The following is a 24,165-nucleotide window of genomic DNA, read 5'->3' as shown; positions in this document are numbered from 1 at the left end:
GTATGTATCACAATGAAATGACACATATTTCTGGGTATGTGTCTGTCATCGATGAAAGTCAATGATTTACATATAATTTATGCTGATTATGCAGTATTGTCTTTCACCAGTTTCTCTGAAGCATTGATTGGTATAGTGATGTTCTGTATGATGATTCTGCACAAAAATACTAGAACAAAAATAAATTATTGTTCCTGATTCAGCATACCCAGCGTTTTTTCAGTGTCTCCTAACTTGAGTGCTTATGACAATACAGGGCCAGATAAAGGCATTTACAACTGTAGAAAATTCTAGGAAGTAGAGCCTTTAGTGAATTGGATGCAGAGTTGATAGGAATTCTAATTATAGAATGTGCTTTCTCTTTTAGGTGCATGGTTGGCTATGTGAATGCCAGCTTATCTGTGTTTCGAATTTCTGACTTTGAGAACCGATCTGAGCCCGAGTCTGATGGCAGTGAGTTCTCGGGGACTCCGCTCAAGTACTGCAGGTGAGCACTGCACTCTTAGCCTAAGAGGGGCTGTCTCTACCACAGGGAGGTTTTGCTAGGACAGCCTCCTCTGACTGAGTTGGTTTAAAACAATGGTTCTCAACCTTGGTATGCATTAAAATCCCTGGGACAATTTTAAAATCTGACATCCAGATCCAGGAATCCCATAGAGTCCCAAATAAGAGAAACTCAAAGTGATCCACACTAAGATACTATAATTAAAATGTCAAAAATTATAGACAAGAAGAGAACATTAAAACCAGAAAGAGAAAAAAGAAATGTTACCTACAAGGGAACCCTGATAAGACTACCAACAAATTTTTCAACAGAAACTTTGCAGGCAAGGAGTGACATGATATATTTAAAGTGTTGAAAGAAAAAAACCTCCAACCAACAATAGTCTACCCAGCAAAGCTGTCCTTCAAAATCAAAGGAAAGATCATTTCCAGACAAACAAAGCTAAAAAGGCTCAGCATCTCTAGACCAGACTTACAAGAAATGTTAAAGGGACTTCTTGAAGCTGAAATGATCGGGTGCTAATTAGCAATAAGAAAACATATAAAACTATAAATCTCACTGGGAAAAGTAAATATATAGAAAAGGTGGTACTCACTTATAAAGCTAGTAACATTTAAAAGACAAACTTGTAAAAATAACTATAACTGCAATAATTACAGTAGTTAAGGGATACATAAGATAAAAAAGATGTATCGTAAATTATGACATCAAAAACATAAACATGGAGGGAGAGTAAAAACAGAGCTTTTAAATACGATCAAACTTAACTTGTTATTAACTTAAAATAGACAATCACAAGTTATATGCAACCATCATGGTAACATTGAGCATATAGATAGGTCTTTTATTTTAGACACTCTGTATTTTGATTGGAGAATTTAGTTTATTTGCAGTGAAAGTAGTTACTGACAAATGTGTACCTATTGCCATTTTGTTCATTGTTTTCTGGCTGTTTTATAGTTCCTCTATTCTTTTTCTCTTGCCTTCTTTCTTTATGGGTTGATGACTCTCTTTACAGTATGCTTAGATTCCTTTCTCTTTACCTTTTGTGTATCTACTATAGGATTTTGTTTGTGGTTTATCAAGCCAGCCTACCACTAAAGTCATACTCAATGGTGAAAAGTTGCAAGATTTTTCTCTAAGATCAGGAACAAGACAAAGAGACCCACTCTTGCCATTTTTATTCAACACAGTGCTGGAAGTCTTAGCTACAGAAATTAATCAAGAAAAAGAAATAAAAGGCATGTAAATCAGAAAGGAAGAAGTAAAACTGTCACTATTTGCACATGACATAAAACTGTCACTATTTGCAGATGACATATCTATGACTCTACAAAAAAGCTGTTAGAATAAAATCAGTAAAGTTACAGATACAAAATCAGTATAAAAAACCAGTTGTGTTTCTATAACTAATAATAAACTAACAGAGAAATTAAGAAAACAATTCCATTCATATTAACACCAAAAGAATAAAATACTTAGAAATAAATTTAACCACAGTAGTGAAAGACCTACACTGAAAACTGTAAGACATTGATTAATAAAATTGAAGACACAAATAAATGGAAAGATATTTCATGCTTCTGTATTAGAAGAAATAACATTTTTAAATGCCCATACTACTTAAAGAACTCTACAGACTCAATGTAATCCCTATCAAAACTCCAATAGCGCTCTGGCCGGTTGGCTCAGTGGTAGAGCGTTGGCCTGGTGTGCAGGAGTCCTGGGTTTGATTCCCGGCCAGGGCACACAGGAGAAGCGCCCAACTGCTTCTGCACCCCTCCCTCTCTCCTTCCTCTCTGTCTCTCTCTTCCCCTCCAACGGCCAAGGCTCCACTGGAGCAAAAAGTTGACCCGGGCGCTGAGGATAGCTCCATGGCCTCTGCCTCAAGCACTAGAATGGCTCTGGTTGCAACAGAGCGATGCCCCAGAGGGGCAGAGCATCGCCCCCTGGTGGGCATGCCGGGTGGATCCCGGTCGGGCGCATGAGGGAGTCTGTCTGACTGCCACCCCGTTTCCAACTTCAGAAAAATACAAACAAAAAAGGAAACAAACCTCCAATAGCATTTTTTACAGATATAGAGCAAACAGTCTTAAAATTTCTGTAGAATCACAAAAGACCCCAAATAGCCAAAGCATTTCTGATAAAGAACAAAGAATGCCTTCATCAGCATTCTTATTTCAAACTATATTATAAAACTATAGTAATCAAAACAGTATAGTATTGGCATAAAAACAGATATACAGATCAATAGAAGAGAATAGAGTGCCCATAAATAAATGGTAATTAATTCATATGTAGTCAACTTATTTATAACAAAGGAGCCAAGAATATACAATGAGGAAAGGACAGTATCGTCAATAAATGGTGTTGGAGACAGGACAGCCATATGCAAAATAATGAAACTGGACCAGTACACAAAAATTTAATTCAAAATAAATTAACGATTTGAATAGAAGACCTAAAACTATAAAACTCCTATAAGTAAACATAGGTGGTGAACTTCTTGACATTGGTTTTAATGATAATTTCTTGAATCTGACACAAAAGCAAAGGCAACATAAAAAAAAAAAAGTGGGACTACATCAGACTAAAAAGCTTCTGAACAGTAAAGGAAACCATCAACAAAATGAAAAGGCTACCTACAAAATGGAAAAAAAAATTATTTATAAATCTGCCTGACCTCTGTGGGCTCAAAGAATAAAGCGTCGACCTGGAATGCTGAGGTCACCAGTTCTAAGCCCCAGGGTTGCCCGGTCAAGGCACATGTGAGAAGCAACTAGCACGAGCTGGTGCTTCCCACTCCTCCCCCAGCGTTTCTCTCTAAAATCAGTAAGTCATATCTAAAAAAAATTGTTTTAAAGTATTTGTAAATCATATGTCTAATAAGGGGTTAATATCCAAAGTATATAAAGGACTCATCAAACTTAATAGCAAAAAATAAAATAAACAGTCCAATTTAAAAATGGGCAGATGATCTAAATAGAAATTTTTCAATAGAAGATATACAGATTGCCAACAGTTTTATGAGAAGATGCTCAACATTACTAATCATAAGGAAAATGCCAATCAAAATTACAATGAGATATCACCTCACACCCGTTAGAATGGCTATTATAAAAAAAAAAAAGATGAGAAATAACAAGTGTTGATGAAGACATGGAGCAAAGGGAATCCTTGCACATTCTTGTTGGGAATGTAAATTGGTGCAGCTACTATGCAAATAGTATGGAGGTTCCTCAAAGAATGAAAAATAGAACTACCATATAATCCAGCAGCTTTACTTCTGAATATTTATCCAAAGAAAAACAAAATTACTAACTCAAAAAGATATCTGTATCCCATTTTTATTGCAGCATTACTTATGATATCAAAGACATAGAAACAACTTAAGTGCCCACTGAGGGATGAATGGCTAAAGAAAACGTGATACGTATATATAATATAATGGAATATTACTGAAAACAGAAGGAAATCCTGCCATTTGCAACAAAATGGATAACCTTGAGGGCATTACTCTAAATAAAATAAGAGAGAAAAACAAATACTATATGATCTCACTTGTATGTGGAATCTAAAAACAAACATATAAACAAATAAAAAAATGCAAACTCATAGGTTCAGGAAACTGACTGGTGGCTGCTGGGGTTGGGGTTGAGGTCGGGGTGGGAGATGGGCAAAACGTGTGAAGCTTTTCACAATGTACAAAGTTCAAGTTATAAAACAAACAGGTCCTGGCGATGTAATGTTCAGCATAGTGACTGTAGTTGATAATACTGTATTGCATATTTGAAACTTGTTAAGGGAGTAAGTTTTAAAAGTTTTCATCACAGGAAAAGCAATTTCTTAAATAGTAACTTAAAGCAGAACCCAGAGTGGTAGCAGACGGGGCAACCAACTTTTACCCAAACAGCATTTGCTAAACTGAGTCCACTTGAGCTTTGTTTTTTAAGATCTGGCATGGTTAAGAAAGTTGAAAAAATGAGAAAAAGAAAAATGGCCAGCCTGTGAGTATAAATCTAAACATACACTGCATCAAACAACAACATATTCATACTAGGATCTATTTTATAGCAGTGGAAGTAAATTAGCTACATGCAACAGCCTGGATGAATCTTAGTAACATGATACTGAAAAAAAAAAGCCAGTCTCAGAAGACTGCATACAGTATAACATTCTTTCTAGAAAGTTTGAAAACAAAACTGCACAGTAAAATATTCAGACAAATAAATACATATCTACATACACAAATATGTGTAAATTATAAAATGAAATTCAGGATAAGGGAATTAAGGGAAAGAAATGAAGGAACACAGAGGTTGCTGTGAGTTATGAGAGTTCATTATATTACCAGAGTATTAAATAAACATAAAAATTAGAGAAAAAAGAGCATGAATAGATCAATTGAGTTACTTATAAAGTTAAGAATTATGATTATGCTAATTCTATGCACCCGAGGGCCCAAACAATGTTACACAGAAATGCAAAGGACGAGGAATAGCAAGACACTTTTGAAGACTATTAACAGAGTGGAAATTTATCTTATGTTATAATAGATACAGTATAAAACTATAGTAATTAATCAGTTTGGTATTGTCAGAGAGAACAGATAAATAAAAAAAGGGATAAAATTGAGAACTCAAAAATAAATTGCATTATAAAGATGTAATCATAGCTTGACCAGGCAGTGGTGCAGTGGATAGAGCATCAGACTGGGACACAGAGGACCCACATTCAAAACCCCGAGGTCGCCAGCTTGAGCACGAACTCACCAGTTTGAGCGTGGTGTTGCTGGCTTGAGCATGGTATCATAGACAAAACCCCATTGTTACTTGCTTAAGCCCAAAGGTCAATGGCTTGAAGCCCAAGGTCACTGGCTTGAGCAAGGGGTCACTCACTCTGCTGTAGACCCCCCCCCCCATCAAGGCACATATGAGAAAGCAATCAATGAACAACTAAGGTGCCACAACAAAGAATTGATGCTTCTCATCTCTCTCCCTTCCTGTCTGTCTGTCCTTAACTATCCCTCTCTCTGTCTGTCACACACACACACACAAAGATGTAATCATAAATAACACAATATGATTCCATTTATGTAGAGTTCAAAGCAGACAAAAGTAAGCACTATTTTATTTAGGGACACTTATATCAGTGGTCTACTACAAAGTTACTCTTTGGGTGTCTGGGATTGCCAGTGAGACATTTCTAAGCCACTAATCATGTTCTAGGTTTTAACTTGGATGGGGGTTACATGAGGTTCATTTATTCTTTCAGATGTATTTATGGCAGCATTGTTTACAATAGCCAAGATCTGGAAACAGCCCAAGTGTCCGTCAGTGGACAAGTGGATTAAAAAGCTGTGGAACCTATACACAATATAATACTATGAGGCCATGAAAAAGAAGGAAATCTTACCTTTTGTGACAACATGGATAGACCTGGAAACCATTATGTTAAGTGAAATAAGCCAGGCAGAGAAAGAAAAATATCATATGACCTCACTCATTTGAGGAATCCAATGAACAGTATGAACTGAGGAATGGAATAGAGACAGAGGCGGCATCAAAGGGACCAGAGGAAAAGAGGACAGAGGGAAAGGGGATGATAGGATGGGATCAGAGAAGGGAAAGAGATTGGTGAAATTATACACACATAACGCAGTGTTATAGAGAGCAGAAAAGCAAATCCTGGAGGGAAGGAGGGAGGGCATTGGGGGGAGGGAGACAAGGGGGATGTTAGGGGAACATGGGGGTGGGGGAGGGATGTATTCAGAGGGACACTAGAATCTGTGTAAACACAATAAATTAAAATAATAAAAAAATGTCCATAAACCGCTTTTATTTTCACAGTTCAAAAATGGGAGTAAATTAACTATACCTAGTGCTAGAAAAATAATGTTTGCAAGCTGATCATCCAAGTCTTAAGAAATAAAAGCAACTGTAGAGAATGCACTAACTTAAGTCAAAGGGAACCTCCCACCTTTCCCACATGTAAAATTCAAGCCAAGAAGTTGAAGTGTTACTTTCTGAAAATAGCACTGACTCATTTGAAAAAAATCCTTCCAAACATGAATGCCACTGGAATAGTTAGTGTCTTTGAAGGTACTAGACTGCAAGATTAGAGGAGTAACACTTTGATTTAATTAGCTTCAAAGCTTGGCTTCCTGGCTGTTTCTACAGCAGAACAGGGAAATGTTTTCTTTGTACAAGTGCCAGGGAACATGTAGCCAGTCGTCATGCAAATAAATAGTACTACATCAGAAACAGAGGCATGGGGCACAAATGACATCCTAGCGTGGCCCTCCCTCAGACCTCTGCCTTATGGAAAAGGCCCATGGGATCAGGGGTAGGCTGGACCATGCCCTTAGAGCTCCACCTGCCACAATCAGAAAGCTCATACAAGAGTGGGGATCCAGGCCCTGGGCCGTTGGCTCAGTGGTAAAGCGTCAGCCCAGCGTGTGGCTGTCCTGGGTTTGAGTCCCAGTCAGGGCACACAGGAGAAGTGACCATCTGCTTCTCCTTCCTCCCCCTTTCTCTCTCTCTCTCTCTCTCTCTCTCTCTCTCTCTCTCTCTCTCTCTCTCTCTTCTCCTCCCACAGCCATGACTTGATTGGTTCAAATGCAACTGCCAGGTGTTGAGGATGGCTCTGTGGAGCCTCCTTTTTAGGCGCTAAAATAGGTCAGTTGCCTACATGACCCCAGACGGGTGTAGCATGGACCCCAGACTGGGGTTGCCGGGTGGATCCTGATCAGAGTATATGTGGGAGTGTGTCTCTCTATCTCCCCCTTGGTAGAGAAGGGGGGAAAAAGTGGGAGTCTATACCTTTAGAGCTGGGGGAGATAGAGACCCTAATTTCATAGATAGGGAAAACTGATATCCAGAGAAGCTTTGTGAATTACCCAACATCATGTCAGTCAGGCAAACCCCACACTTGGTTCCTGTATGCCTTCCAGCGCATAATTCTGGAGACAGCTGCAGGCAGCAAATCGAATGATAGTCAACTCATTGGCACCACTGAGTTCTCCTTCCCTGAGGGTAGCAATAAGGAATTTTTTACAGAGAAACTTGACTTTATGGTACAATGATTTAAGAGAGTAGGGGCCCTGGCCAGCTGGCTCAGTGGTTGAGCACTGACTGGCATGTAGAAGTCTCAGCTTGATTCCCAGACAGGGCCCACAGGAGAAGCGTCCATCTGCTTCTCTACACTTCCCTCTCTCCTTCCTCTCTTATCTCTCTTCCCCTCCCGCAGCCAAGGCTCCATTGGAGAAAAGTTGGCCCGGCACTGAGGATGGCCTCCACCTCAGGTGCTAGAATGGCTCCTATTGCAAAGGAGCAATGCCCCAGATGGGCAGAGCATCGCCTCCTAGTAGGCATGCTGAGTGGATCCTGGTTGGGCATATACAGGAGTCTGTCTCTCTGCCTCCCTGCTTGTCACTTCTGAAAAATAAAAAAAATAAAATAGAGAGAGAGAGAAGGAAAGCCAGGAACCTACTGCTTCTGAAGTCGGAAACTTCTTAAGAATTTTAAAACTCCTGAGTTTTGTCCTCAGAACCTAAGTGCCTATACAGGCACAGGGAGGGTGTTGCTCTGGGCACAGATCAGCAGAGCTCTGTGACAGACCCACCAATGGATGTATAGTATCCATGGGCTGAACAAACAGAGGCATATTCTCAACAACTGACTTCTTCCCTAGAAATTACCTAAATTTTGCCAAGTCACCATAGCCACGAGTATAAGTGTTTTCTAAAATTAAAAAGAAAATGTAAAGAATATTTTAAAAATATTAAAAGCCCATCAATTAAAATTTGAAATCACCACCTAAAATCAACTGTTTTCATTTTGCCTATTATAAGTATACAATTTTACAACTAGAGATTTCTTAGTTATCATGCTTCTATTTAATTGATATTTAATTTGATATATTCTAATCTACTCAGCTGTACTGAATAAATGAATTTATTTATTTATTTTCTATTAACTTATAACAAGAATTTTAAGAGTTTTAAGGATTATAAGAATGACACCCCTGAATTGTATTTTCAGGAAAAAGTCAAGCAAATGGTCTGCAAGATCAAGGAAAAACCATGATTTTCCACCCAATCAATTCAAAAGGGATCTAGAGAGGAAGAGATTTGTCAAAGCTGTTCAAATGAAAAGCCAAACAGGGTCTGAAAATTAGGGAGATAGAGCAATTAAAACAAAGGGCAGGCCCTGGCTGGTTGGCTTAGTGGATAAAGCATCGGCCCACTGTGCAGATGTCCCTGGTTCAATTCCTGATTAGGACACACATGAGAAGCAACCATCTGCTTCTCACCCCCTCCCTCTCCCCCTTCTCTCTCTCTTCCCCTCTTGCAACTCAGTTGGTCCAAGCATCAACCTCAGGCACTGAGGATAGCTCAGTATTTGAGAATCAGCCCCAGATGAGGGATGCCAGGTGGATCCTGGTCAGTGCATGTGCGGCAGTCTGTCTCTCTCTCTCCCCTTCTCTCACTTAACAAACAAACAAACAAAGGACAAAAGACAAAAGCAGAGACAGAAATAGTAGAGGGAACAGTTGGTCCTGAAAAGAATTTTCTGTTTTAGTGATCACTGTTGCTTAAAAAATTTAAGGACTCAATGAAAGTGACTCTTAAAACAATTCAGGCTTCCTCCTATAAATATACTTTTAATCAACCATATGTATAATAATCAACCATATATATAATAAAAAGCATACTGCTATTTTTCTTCTAGAATATAAACTATATTTGAAATATAAATGATTCCTGGTTCTTGACTAGCTGTACTATACAAAAAAGTATAAGAAAGTTAGAATAGTCCATACAAACTTCTAGTCCTGGATAAAATTTTCTTCCTGAATTCCAGGCATTATTATGGACCTATGAAAGGAACAGATTGTATAACTACATCTTTTTAGAAAAAAATAAAAAACAGTGTCTCAGATATTTACATAATCCTCATCATCATAGAGCGAACCAGCAGAAGGCACTAACAGCTTCATTCTTACTTTTGGACCACATACTCATCACAAATTTAACTTTACTAACAAAATAATCATGATATATTATTATTACATTCCATAATAATAATAAGATGATTGTGATAATGATAATAATAGTAATAGCTCATATTTTTGTAGTTCTTGGTACTTTTCAAAGATACTCTGAATAGGAATTATCCTATATATTCCTATGCAAATTAATGCTGACCTTGAGGTTAGTTACTATCTTATATGACAAAATGGATAATCATAGTTTTTATTCAGACAAAGGAATTTGGTATGTCCAACAGCAGAACTATTGGAATAATCACTATTTCTAGGTCATTTCACATTTCTAGAACTTATGAAAAGAACGCTGGTTTCAAAACCCATAAAAGCTGTATGATGTTGAGAAAGTTATGTTTTCATTTTCCCACCAACTCTCAGAATAAAATGCAGTCACATGATAGAAGTTCCTAGAACAATGATTGGCCCCTAATAGATGCTCAACAAACATTTGTGGGATTTGATGCTGACTCAAAAGTTATAGCTGGAGCATACATTAGGAAGGACTCTTTAATGGCAAGTGGCAGAAATCCAGTATAAACTGTCTTCAAAAGAAATTTATTTATTCAGGTACTGGGAAATTGGAGGGGTGATATTGATATTAGTAATGGCAGGATCCCAAGCTTCCAGTCATCAAGTTACTGCCTCTCTACTAGCTCTGATTAGTTCTCTTGATTTCATTCTCAAACAGACTCTCTCTACAGTTTGTAATGGTTACCAACAGCGCTAGGCTTCTACCTTCTGTGGGCTTAGTGATAACTCACTAAATGAGCTTTCTAGTGGATAAAGCATCCACCCAGTGTGCAGATGTCCTGGGTTCAATTCCGGTGATGAGTCTCACTGATCAGTTCTGGCTTATCTTCTAAGCCAGGGAGGGGGAGAGGAGAGTGCTGCCCAACCCACATAGATGATTCCCCAGAAAAGAAAAAAAGAGCGATTCTTTTACTAGAAGAAGAAACTCTGAGCAAGCAGAACAACAGATGTCTAGGATACAGAGTGTTTACAGTTTTGCTCCCATGAATAAGGGCTACATAGTGGGAATGAAGGAGATCTAGGAGTCAGGAAATCAGAGTTTGAAATGTGACGTTCTCCTGCGTATTTACAGATACCGAGACTACCGTGACCCCCCTCATTCCCTGGTGCCCTACGGCTACACTCTGCAGTTCTGGCATGTCCTAGCAGCCCGACTGGCTTTCATCATTGTGTTCGAGGTATGTTTTCTCAACTGTTCCTTTATGCCCTTTGACACGATGAAGTAACTAGATGTAATGAATAAATACAGGTTAGGAGAGCTTTCAACGCGATTTTGTATGTCCAGAAGCAGTACAGTAATATTGTATAAACTATCTTCTTTTTCTTCTCCTTAATCTAAGTCCTTGAATTTTCCAAGAAACAGTTGAAGGTCCAGTGTAGATTGTTAATGGATAATCAGGAATTATTGGTCCTAAATTTAATATTCTAGAACTATGGTTCTTAAGCTTTAGGAAAATTGCATTTTTTTTATCCCTATTCCCAGACAGACTGATGATAAATCCTGTCAGCAATTTGCTTTTCACCAGCCCTCCAACAGGACCCTGATGCAGGTGTTCAAGAACCATGCTTTGGGAAACAGTGAACTGGGTATTACAAGTAGGAGCCTCTGTTTGTGTAGCATAAGGACATTACTTATGTTCAAGCACACAAATAAGTATTCATTACATGAGACTCAAAATAGACTTAAAAAGTATAATTATACTCAAAAAGTATAATCTATCTAGTAATGGCATGTATTATGTGTCAATAAAAAGATATTACCTATTTTCCTTTGGGTCCTTAAGAAAATTGCTACTAAAAATAGTTTATATTTCTATAACTGTACTCATAAATAGAAATTTCATCTCCTGTCACATTTTAAAAGCCAAATTAACACAAGCAAAGGCTGCCTTTTGGCTTGAACTAGAATCTTTTATACATCTTATGGAACTATTCCATCACTGTTTTTTTTTCCCCTCCTTCATGAAAGGGAACCAAGAAAAGATAATATTAAGCTGCTCTTCTCTGGGAATTAACTTATCAATGGCTCAGCCCTTTTTTAAAGAAAATTTTAACCTCTCACTGTCTTAAAATGCTTCAAAGTAAAAACGGGGTTGCATTAAGTTTTATTTGGCTTATCAATGAGAAATTTCCATTTCTTTTTTATATACAGTGATTAAACTATTTTAAAATACCAGAAATATACAGAAAATCCTCTTAATTGGTCAGATCATAATCCATCCATGAGTCACCAAATCTACCAAGTTTTAAATAAAATTAAGAATACTTATTTGTATCAGAACAGCAAAAAGAAAAAAGAATCAAGTAAATGAGGATAGTGTAAGGAGCCTCTGGGACAACTTCAAGCATACCAATGTTCACATCATGGGGGTGCCAGAAGGAGAAGAGAGAGAGCAAGGAATTGAAATCCTATTTGAAAAAATAATGACAGAAAACTTCCCTAACTTGGTGAAGGAAACAGACATACAAGTCCAGGAAGCACAGAGAGTCCCAAACAAGATGAACCCAAAGAGGCCCACACCAAGGTACATCATAATTAAAATGCAAAAGGTTAAAGACAAAGAGAGACTCTTAAAAGCAGCAAGAGAAAAGAAGTTGGTTACCTACAAGGAACCTCCCATAAGACTGTCAGCTGGTTTCTCAGCAGAAACTTTGCAGGCCAGAAGGGATTGACAAGAAATATTCAAAGTGCTGAAAAGCAAGGACCTACAACCAAGACTACTTTACCCAGCAAAGCTGTCATTTAGATACAAAGAAAAGATAAAGAGCTTCTCAGATAAGAAAAGGCTAAAGGACTTCATTTTCACCAAACCAGTATTACAAGAAATGTTAAAGAGTCTTCTTCAAGAAGAAGAAGAAAAAAGATAAATAATATGAACAGTAAAATGGCAATAAATACATATCTTTCAATGATTAAATCTAAAAAACAAACAAGGAGGACAGAAACAGACTCACAGATACAGAGAACATTTTGAAAGTTGCCAGACGGAAGGGAGTTTGGGGTGATTGGTGAAAAAGGTAAAGGGATTAGGTACGAATTGGTTGTTATGGAATAGTCATGGGGACGTAAGGCACAGCATAGGGAATATAGTCGATTATAATGCAATGGTGTTAGGTAGGTACAAGATTTATTGGGATGATCACTTCGTAAGTTATGTAATGTCTAATCACTGGGATGTACACCTGAAATTAATAATATATGTCAACTATAATTGAAAAATAAAAATGATTTTTAAATAAAAAAATTCTTATAATTTTCACAACAGTACCCATTTTATAGAAGAGAAAATTGAGGTTCAGAGTGACTTATCTTTAAGTAGATCGACAGCTTTTACACAGTAAAAGCTAAAGAACTGAAATTCAAACCTGGGTTTTCTAGTTCCACATTATACATTCTTCTGGCTCTCCTTTGCATTCTTTGACCATTCCTTCTCCACCTCCTTTTCCGACTCCTCTTCTCATTCCCTATGTGGTGCCATCAGACCAAGGTCAGTCCTCACCTATCCCTGAGATCTTCTCTCCTCACACCCACCTCCCCAGCCTCATCTCACTATGTAGACGCTGCAGAAACTCCATGTTCCTGCAGTGAGAGGAGTTCTTGAACCAACTCTGAGTTCTTTCCAGCTAACAATGGACTGTAGACCTGACTCTTGCCTTCTCCTCTGTGTTTATAGCACCTCGTGTTTTGTATAAAGCACCTCATTTCATATCTGATCCCAGACCTCCCAAAAGATCTAAGGGATCGAATGAGACGAGAGAAGTACTTGATTCAGGAGATGATGTATGAAGCAGAACTGGAGCGTCTCCAGAAAGAACGAAAGGAGAGGAAGAAGAATGGCAAAGCACACCACAACGAGTGGCCATGAGGAGGTAGGTGAGACGGCTGCTCAGGGTCTGAAGCTGCTCTTCCGTTGGGAGGGGGACCTTCAAACTCCCTGCACCAGAGCTTGTTCTTGTTCCACTGGATCAAAATAACTCCTTAGAAGCTTCCCAAACTAGCTTGTTTCCTACTTGAATCGCAAATTTAACTTGATATTCCCGGTACACACAATGCCTGCAGCTCTTCTCTGCCTCCATGCCACAGGCTGGCCTGTCAATTAAAGTGTTCAGGAGTTGGCCTAGGTGTTCCCTGAAATCAGCCTTCTTCTCCAGCCTGCCTATCTCTTTAAGCTCCCTGGGGCAATGCGCCCCTTCTTTCTGGTTAAAGTCACCCTTTTTTTTGTATTTTTCTGAGGTTGGAAACGGGGAGGCAGTCAGACAGACTCCCGCATGCGCCCAACCGGGATCCACCCAGCATGCCCACCAGGGGGCAATGCTCTGCCCATCTGGGGCGTCGCTCTGCCACAATCAGAGCCATTCTAGCGCCTGAGGCAGAGGCCACAGAGCCATCCCCAGCGCCCGGGCAAATTTTGCTCCAGTGGAGCCTTGGCTGCGGGAGGGGAAGAGAGAGACAGAGAGGAAGGAGAGGGGGAGGGGTGGAGAAGCAGATGGGCGCTTCTCCTGTGTGCCCTGGCTGGGAATCGAACCCGGGACTCCCACACGCCAGGCCGACGCTCTACCACTGAGCCAACCGGCCAGAGCCTAAAGTCACCTTTTCATCTCATCCAAGATGGCCTTCTCTCCACCCCCATGTATGGCTTCCTCCCGGGCTGCTCCATGTCATGCCATACCCTCCCTCTTAAGACATCTTCTCCAGACTCATCGATCCACTGAGACTCACTCCTTATGAACTTCTCTGGTTATTGCCTCAGTACCACATGTATTGACCTATATTGCTAATTTATGGTTTTTCAAATAGTTATCAGGCTTCCCCAGCACAATTGTAAGCATCTTTAGGAAAGACTCTAGGGATGGTAATTTTATTCTTCCAACCAGTTAGACAATGTTCATCACATGGCACCCACTTAAATGCATATTCAGTCAGTAATGGTTGGATGGATTAAGGCTAAAAACATTATAAGAGAGTTCCACAGTGTTCCCACATCTTATCAAAAAATTTCCTTGCAACCTTCTCTCTGGCAAATCAATTACTAGCTGTGTGTCCTTGGACAAATCACTTAACTTCTCTGGGCCACAGTTTCCTCAGTGATAGAATGATTAGATGAGCTCTCAGCTTTGATTCTCTGTGAATGTAATATTGTAGCATTTCTTTTGCCTTCCTTGCCCTTCACTTCTCTCTCCCCACTTGTTTGAAGACCAACTTTGAAAACATTTTCCAAAATTTGGCCTCTAAGAGAAAAATGAGACATAAAGGGGAAAAGTATGTTTAAGAATTACCAAATATCTGCAGAGATGTCTGCTGATAAATTAGTTGTATCAAGTCAAATTGGTGATAAGAGTCCAGGAAGTTCGTATAAGTTGGATATGAGGGCAGACTTGCAGGACATCACCTCGGCCCCAGGCCCACAGGGATAGCAGTGGTACATAGATGTTGAACACTAGCCCTGCCTCAATTCCAAAGTAGAGCTTGGCTTCACCAAAAGCAAACAATGTTTTGCTACTTAGTCATTTTGCTGTTTCCCAGATCTGCCATTTGGCTATATAACTTTGGGAAGATTAGTTTTTCTGAGCCTGCTTATTTGGCAGAACTAATATGCAGCTCAAATAGTCACTATCTGTGAGGTATTTACAAAACAAAGTGCTGTAGAATACTAAGGGATTTGTGTCATTGCTAAACATTGTGTTGTGGTCTACCAGCTTCCATACCTGGCTCCTGCATTCTTTATCTGTAGGACCTGGAGTGGCTCTGAAGTGAACCGATTTTCACATTTACAAAAGTAAAGAAGGTAGACTGAACAATGCTTTAAGAGCCTATTCTGCTTTTCCCTTCCGGGATTCTGTAGTTTGCCCCCAGCCCCTGGCTCACACACGTAGTCTGATCACCCTGGCTCAGGCCCCGGTCAGCCTTGGAGGAGAAAGGATGGCTCTCCACACAGTTCTCATTGAGGACGCAGTCAGACATGAGTAGAGAGAATTGCTCCTGGGAGCTCCAGGGGCCGGAGATCAAGACACAGCAGGGACATTTTCTACACCTCATGCCATGCTGGGCAGCAGAGCCCAGTATCCAATCGGGAGTTTCTTCTAGCCTCATCATTCTGGGCTGCCCTCTCCGTAACAAGGCCATTTCTAACGTTTGCTTATCAGCGGTGTTTGTCTGTCTGTCTCCTCCCCCCACAGTTGGCAGGATATCACCTTGCTTCAGATTGACTCAGTCTGCTCCTCTGTAAAGCAGGCACAATAATGTTTACACCATGTATGACTCAGTGTGGGGGTTACAAATTCTTTGCATGCCTTTGATTCACGGTGAGTACACACCATTGCCCACTGTGTTCTTAAGCCAGCATGGGTAGGGAGGATTTTAATTTCTCCTTTTCTCTTTCCAGGTAATAGTTCATTTCCAGGCCAAGGACCTGAATTCTGTTTACTTCTCCTGGCTGCGCAGAAGCACATTCAAGTGAATGACTAAAATGCAACCGCAGTGCATGTCGCCGACGTCGGCAGCGCAGGGGGAGTCAGCGCCCTTAGAGGACTGCCGGGGAAGCCACGGTGCAGTCCAGCACACACTTGCTATCTATCCATAGACCATTCTCGACCAAGCAAGCATGCACGTCATGGGCAGTTACCTTCTCAAGTTTTTAAAACCAAGGGGAACTTGTATACTGGGCCTGTTTTTCAGCCTGTTTGCTACCTTTTTTGCATTCTATCCCATGGGACTTTTACAGACACTGGGCTAAAAAAAGGGTATTTGGACACTTGGACACACATTCCTAGAATGTCATCATATGATCCTAATTCCACGTTGCCCAAACAACACCAAAAAGACCCTGTTTACAACTTTTTTCTTTTTTTTTTTTTAATTTCTAATCTTTCTGAGGAGATAATTATATATGACATATCTATAGCTATGTGTATGGCCATAGATGTATTTCTGTGTGTACATATGTATAGTCATGTATTCTTACATATGTACATACAAATACAGAGATATATAAAGTACATAAAGACTCCTTACTTGTAAATAGCCAAAAGGTACTGACATGAATGATGAATTTTCACATTTAAATAGTCATCAACATGAAGCCATGTTTAATGCTTGTATAATGTGATGCAATAAAATTTAAAATAAATTTATGCACATGGAATATTTTCAGCTGGGTCTTCTGAAATTTTGTTGTATCTCCTCAGAAAATAAGAGGAGTCAGAGCAGAGTGGAATCTTTAGAGAAAGGTCTCCCACTCCCAGGAAGCCCTCAGGAATCCCTTTGCCATGCAGAGAGATGACATTTATCTTCCCAGCTCACCTCTTGCTTCCCTGCTACCTTCTTAGAGCCCAGGGCCAAGTAATTAGAAAGCACTTAGAAAATCCCACTGACACACTTTGTTGAGAAAATATGAAATATGACCAATGATACTTACAATGCTTTTGATGATCCTGCCAAATAGTATGCTCTGCTGATCCTAGGGTGGGGCTGTCTCTGGGAGAAAAGGTATGTTACTAAGCAAAGCCTATTGTTCTAATCACTCTTCTTCCAGAGCTTGTAGAACCTGCCCTTGAACCACGTGTCATTACCTTTCCTGGGCCCACTGGGGAGAGGACTGGGCTCCCATGAACCACGTCCATCAAATACTGCCTCATTTGGTCCATGGGTTCACCTGAGCTGACTGATTTTTATCCATTAGATGGGAACAATTTGTCAGAGTGGCTTTGGGCAAACTGGAACTTCAGCCTCTTCTTAGTTTCTTCTTTATAGTACTCCTGATCTGATGTTCCTGGGACTGAAACACTTACCTTAAACAGGGCCTAAACTAAGGAGATGCATGCTGTTGGAACTCAGACAACAGGGCATGGACAGTTCTCTTTTTAATCATTGGTCAAGTGCTGAGAACCAGCACATCTAGTAATTCTAGGTCCTGAGTGGGAACGTGGCGGATTTAAGAAAATAGGCTTAGAGATAAAGGTTGGGCTCGAGTGGCCTCTGCAATGCTGATGGCAAGAACAGAGCGTGCTCCACACCCGCTTCCCTCTTTATTTATAGGGCAAAGTGGGTCATAGCAAATCAAGGAGATCTGTGATCACATTTCCAAGGCAACCCAAGAATTTTACCAAGTGCAGAAAACCCCCACCATATATAACATCTTAACTTCACAAGACAAAGGATGGAAGAAACTTGCCTCCAGTCTTTCCCAGGACAAGCAGGGTAGGATGAGTATAAACAATCCAGCACCACAGTTTAACAGCCTTTAGCAACTTCACAGAACAAGTGAGGTGGGGGGTTGGGCAGACTCTCAGCTTACTGCCAGTTCCCCACACCTATGTCCCCCAAAAATCTAAACTGCAAAGACCTTGTTGGCTTTCGGTCCCCAACAGTCAAGGGGTGTATGAAATATTTCACACCAGCCCCAGGAAAAGGAATTTACAAGGGAAGTCTCAAGATGAAATACAAGGAGAAGTTATGAAAAGACAGCTCGCTGAACTGACTCAGCATTGTAACTCGGGCTTGCTATAAGCTCCACTGTAAGCACCATGGCCCAATAAATCTTTGGATTTGGCACATCCATAGCTGCTCACCTACTCCTTGAGGCAAAGAGAGTGGCAGGGGCACAGGAAGGAAATGTAAGCTCCCCCTTAGGTTTGGGATGGGCCATGAACATTCAGAACTAAGTAGAAGATGACCCAGGGTACCAGTCAGGATCAAGAAGTAAACGTGTATGAGTGCCACTTTCCACCTGATCTGAGCCTAAACCGAACCTAAGACAACTCCATGGCCAGAATTTTTTTTCTGCCTGTGGAATTCTGCCTTTGCTAGTCCAAGGGCCTCTAGCAATCACCATTCCTGACATGTTTCTAGCATTCAATTCTTATCCACCTCTTTTACTCCTTGCTTTCTTCCCTCCTTTCCTCTTTCCTCTTTCCTCTCTCCTACCCACCTTCTCTTCCTTCATTTCCTTTTAGCAGCACAATGAATGCACTTATTCACCTTTCCTGTTTGGGGTAGAAGGAGCATGAAGTGAAGGGCAGGAAAGTTAATTCATAGCCCCACTTCCTGTTAAGTATAGCAGCCAGTCCTGACCATCTAGTCAGCCTACTCAGAGAACCCAGGCAACTATGGAGCCCATCCTATACCCTTGTGCAGGGAACCAAGCCAGAAATGGATCCAACTCTTCTCAGTCATCACACCTCCCCCCAACCCCAGAGCTTGGGCAGTGGCCTAACCCTCAAAATAGACCCTAATAGCAAGCCCCACCTGCCCAAGAACATTACCAGCAGACAGATTCAAAAACCCAAGCCAAGCTGACTGGTGAAGAACTATCTCTGCCAATGCAAACCTGTCAGATCTGGAAAAGGACACCACTTACTCAAATGTGCAGGTACCAACATAAGAGATCAAGGATCATGAAAAATCAGGTAAACCTGACACCACCAAAAGAAATGAAAGTTTCAATAACTGAACCTAAAAAACTGAAGATCTATGACTGTAACTGAAATGCAGGTTCATCTGCGTGCAGCAATGATAGACTCATGAGACAAGTGCTTGTACAAAAGACTAGATTTATTCAGGTGTCATGACCTGGGAGAATGGAGGATTCTCATCTCAAAGACCATCCTCCTCAAGCCTGTAGTTCTTATAGGGAAGGGGGCAGGGGACTTTTTTTTTTTTTTAATTTAATTTTCTTGCTAGCTTTTGGCATACTCAGGCCCTATCCATTCATTTTTCTAGCCTTTGGCTGGCTCAGTGTAAGACCCTCCCCCTTTGCCATCTTGGCCAATGGTGGAGATTCCGCAGAACTCCCTGTCCACAGTAACGTGGCCTGTCAGAAAAGAATAGTCCTCTTAAGGATATTTAGCAAACTAAGGAACACACAGTAGAAATCATAAAAAAATAAACAAATCGAAACCTAGAGTTCAAAAGTACAACTGAATAGAAGAATTAAGTAGAGAGTTTCAAAAATAGACTCAACATTGAGCATTTTTTGTATATCTGTTGGCCATTTGTATGTCTTCTTGGGAAAAGTGTCAAGTCCTCTGCCCATTTTTAATAGGATTGTTTTCTGTTGTTGAGTTCTTCATATATTTTGGGTATTAGCCTCTCATAAGAGATGTCATTTGCAAATGTCTTTTATCATTCTATTAGTTGTCTTTTCGTTTTGTTGAAATTGTCAAGTCAAAGGTGCAAAAATGAAAAGATATGGAAAAGGGTAAAGAAAGACTGTAGAGTTAATAGGACAATAAAAAAAATGCATATGGTCATTCTGGAAGGAGAGGAGAAAAAGAAAGGATTAGAAAGTGTATTTAAAGCAATGATGGCTGAAAAATTCCCAAACCTGGGGGAAAAAATGGACATCCAAATATATGAAGCCCCAAAGTTCCAAAACAGGTTGAATTCAAATAGGGCAACATGGAGACACATAACTAAATTGCTAAAAGTCAAAGAAAGAATTTTTAAAGCAGCAAGAGAAAAGAGAGAGTTTACATACAAGGGAGACTCCTGATAAATTTTTCAACAGAAGCTTTTTAGGCCAGGAGGAAGTGGGGCATTATATTCAAAATATTGAAAGAAAAACTGTCAACCAAGAATTCTATGACCAGAAAATGGAGGAGAGAGAAAATTTTCCTGAATAAACAGAAGCTGAAGGAGCTTTATTACCACTACATCTGCCTTACAAGAAATGCTAAAGGGAATTTTTTGAGTCGAAGTATAAGGACACTAAACATCACAAAAACTCAAAGTAGCAGAAAACTCATTGGCACATATAGTCAACGTTAGATTCTGTAATATGCTAATGGTGGCTCATAATTCACAACTCTAGTTTAAAGGTTTAAAAAAGTAGTAAAAATTACCACAACAACTGTTATTGGATGCACAATATAAAAAAGTCAACTCTAATATGAATAACCTAAAATATGAGGGAGAGGAGAAGTAAAAGTGAAAAGTTCAGGAATGCTATCAATGTTGTTACCGGTTTAAAATAGGGTGCTAGGGTGCTAATGTTTAAGGATATTATATGTAGGCCTCATGGGAACCACAGGGGAAACCCTATAATAATTATGCAAAAGAACATGATAAAGAAGTCAAAGAATACTGACATCAAAAGACATCAAAATGCAATCAAGACAACAGAATAACAAGCAAGGAACAATGGACCTACAAACCAGCCAGGAAGCAATCGTAAGTCTTACCTATCAAAAATTAAATTGAACATAAATTCTCCAAAAAGACACAGAATGGCTGACTAGATAAAAAAATAATAATAAAATTAAATTAAAATAAAAACAAGATCCAATATGTGATGCTGCCTACAAGAGACTCACTTTATTTTATTATTATTTTTAATTTATTCATTTTAGAAAGGAGAGAGACAGAGAGGGAGAGGAGAGAGAGACAGAGAGAGAGAAGGGGGGAGGAGAAGGAAGCATCAACTCCCATATGTGCCTTGACCAGGCAAGCCCAGGGTTTCAAACCGGCGACCTCAGCATTACCAGGTCAATGCTTTATCCACTGCGCCACCACAGGTCAGGCCAAGAGACTCACTTTAATTTAACCTGAAGACACACAGTGAGAGTGAAAAGTGAGGAGATGGAAAAAGATATTTCAGGCAAATAGTCACCAGGGGAAAAAAAAGCAGGATAACTATACCCATATCAGACAATATAGACATTAAACTAAAAATGGTATAATGAAACAAAGAAGGTCATTTATATTATACTAAAGAGTTCTATCCATCCAGAAAATACAACAATTATGAATATGTCTACCCATTGTCAGAACACCTGAATATACAAAGCAAAAACAAATAGAGCGAAGAGGAGGAATAAACATCAATACAATGATGGTTGGCAACTTTAATACCCTGCTCTCAACCATGGATAAATATCTAAACAGAATATCAATATGAAAACAGAAGATTTGAACAACACTACACACCAAATGAACCACATTGACATATACAGAATATTCCATTTGACAACAGCAGAGAACACATTCTTTTTAATAGTAAATGGAACATTTTCTAGGACAGACCACATGCTAGGTCACAAAATAATTCTTAGCAAATTTTAAAAGACTGAAATTATGCCAAGTATCTGCTCTGATCACAATGGTATAAAAGTAGAAATCAGTAACAAGGAAAATTGGAAAAGTCACCAATATAGACACACCTAGTTTTATTGTGCTTTGCTTATTGAACTTCAGAGATATTGCAGTCTTTACAAATTGAAGGTAAGACCCTTCATCAACAAAAAGATTATGAATCACTAAAGTCTCAGGTGATATTTAGCATTGTTTAGCAAAAAAAAAAAAAAGTATTTTTAATTAAGGTATGTACATTTTAAAAAACAATGCTATTATTGTACACTTAATAGACTGCAGTATAGTATAAACATAACTTTTATAAGAACTGTTAACCCCCCCAAAAAATCACATGACTTGCCTTATTGCAATATTAGCTTTATTGCAGTGGTCTAGAACTAAACCCACAATATCTCCAAGATATGCCTATCTATACATGGAAACTACAACACTCTTCTGACCACTCAAAGGATCAAAAGTGAAATTAAAGGGAAATGTTTAAAGTATCTTGAAACAAACAAAAATGAAAATACAACATACCAGAATTTATGGGATGCAGCAAAAGCATTTCAAAGAGAGAAATGTATAGCATTAAATGCCTACAGGTACATAAAAAAATACTCAGCATCACTAATCATCAGAGAAATGCAAATTAAAATCACAATGAACTGTCACCTCACACCTGTTAGAATGGCAATCATCAAAAAGAAGAACTAAGTGTTGGCGAGAATGTGGAGAAAAGGCAACCGTTGGGCACTGTTGGTGGAAACATAAATGGTATAGCCACTATGGAAAACAGTATACAGGTTCTTCAAAAAATTAAAAATGGAACTACAATTTGAACCAGCAATTTTACTTCTGAGTATTTATTCAAAGAAAATGAAAGTACTAATGCAAAAAGCTATCTGCATCCTCATGTTCATTGCAGCATTGTTCACAAAAGCCACGACATAAAAGCAACGTAAGTGTCCATCTGTGGATGAATGAATGGATAAAGAAAATATGGTATTATATTCACAATGAAACACTATTCAGCCATGAAAGAGAAGAAAATCTTGCACTTTGTGACAATGTGGATGGACCTTTAGGGAATTATGCTAAATGAGGTAAATCAATAGAGAAGAACAAAGACCTCACTCATTTGTGAAATAAACAAGCAAACAAAATAGCAAACCAAATTTTTTAAAAAACCAAACTATTCATGAATACAGGGAACAGATTGGTTGCAGTCAGAAACAGGGGATGGGATAAAGGAGATGTAGGTAAAGGTGGTCAAAAGGTACAAACTTCCAGTTATAAAATAAATAAGTTCTGGAAATGTAATGTACAACATAGTGACTATAGTTAATACTGTATTGTATATTTCGAGGTTGCTAAGAAAGATCTTACCAAGTTCTTATTATAAGAAAAATATTTAATAACTGTGTGGTGATGAATGCTAGCCAGATTAATTGTGGTAATTGTTTTTGAAATATATACAAATATCGAATTATTATGTAGAACACCTGAAACCATGTATAGATAGGCATACAATGTTATATGTCAATTATATCTCACTTTAAAAAAATAAGTACTAGGAATGTAATGTACAGTATGATGACTACAGTAAACACTGTTGAATGGTACATTTAAAAAATGTTGAGAGGAGATCCTGAGAGTTCTCATCATAAGGAAAGAAACTTTTTTTCCTTTTTTCTTTTTTGTATCCATGAGATGATCAATGTTAACTAAACCTACTGTGGTAATTATTTCATGATATAGATAAGTCCAATCATTTGTTGTACACCTTAAACTCACACAGCATTGTGTGTCCATTATATCTCAATAGAACTAGAAAAAAATCAAGTAATTATTGGATGAATGCATGCAAAAACAAGTTATCATAGCCTTCAAAATATTAGCATTTGTTTATGGACTTTGTTTCCCTGTCTTGATGGTGGAATATTTTAAATATGCATAATAAGTATGCCATAATTTGAGGATTTTCTAATCTACTTAATCATGTGAGTCTTCATAAGACTAGAATATTAGAAATATCCTACTTCAACACTAAAATTTTCATTAAAACCTTGGCTATCTAGATCCCCCAGGAAAGTAGTGATACTGGATCTAAAATTATCCAAATAATTAGCAAGGAGGGATTGATCTTGGAACTGGCAACATTTTATCTCAGCTGATATTTTTTTTTCAGCTGATATTTTTAAATAGAACGCTTTCTATAAATGTGCCATACACTTCCAAGGGTTTCTTAAACAAGAACAAAAACGTGAAACCCATGTACCTTTTTTTTTCATGATTCAGTGTGTCATTACTGTAAATACATTATTCTGAGGTACAGTACAAGGAGATTAAGAATATATCAAATGCCCCTACCAGGCAGAAGACCTTCCTAGATTCAACACTTCTGAACCTTGAATATTTCTCAGGCACGTTCTGGTAAAAGTTCTAACTCTGTATCCTGGCCTTCAAATCTGCTCATCACACAATCTTCCTCCACATCAGTCCCAATTCCAGG

The 24,165-nt window shown here is 38.9% G+C and overlaps 1 protein-coding gene across 3 annotated transcripts in view; it reads left to right on the top strand.

The window, feature by feature from the left end:
• The window catches only part of ANO4 (anoctamin 4), a 401,034-nt gene extending 384,335 nt beyond the window's left edge, over positions 1-16,699 (top strand). For all 3 annotated transcript variants that reach the window (XM_066356852.1, XM_066356843.1, XM_066356858.1), the window contains 4 exons: positions 368-487; positions 10,656-10,761; positions 13,258-13,453; positions 15,967-16,699. In XM_066356852.1, the coding sequence (XP_066212949.1) occupies positions 368-487; positions 10,656-10,761; positions 13,258-13,449 (418 nt within the window). In that variant the 3' untranslated portion in view covers positions 13,450-13,453; positions 15,967-16,699. The remainder of the gene's footprint in view (positions 1-367; positions 488-10,655; positions 10,762-13,257; positions 13,454-15,966) is intronic.
• The last annotated feature ends 7,466 nt before the right edge of the window (positions 16,700-24,165 follow it).

This window comes from Saccopteryx leptura, chromosome 1 (genome assembly GCF_036850995.1).
Source record: "Saccopteryx leptura isolate mSacLep1 chromosome 1, mSacLep1_pri_phased_curated, whole genome shotgun sequence".
Classification (NCBI taxonomy): domain Eukaryota; kingdom Metazoa; phylum Chordata; class Mammalia; order Chiroptera; family Emballonuridae; genus Saccopteryx; species Saccopteryx leptura.
This window is presented reverse-complemented; position numbering and strand designations above follow the sequence as displayed.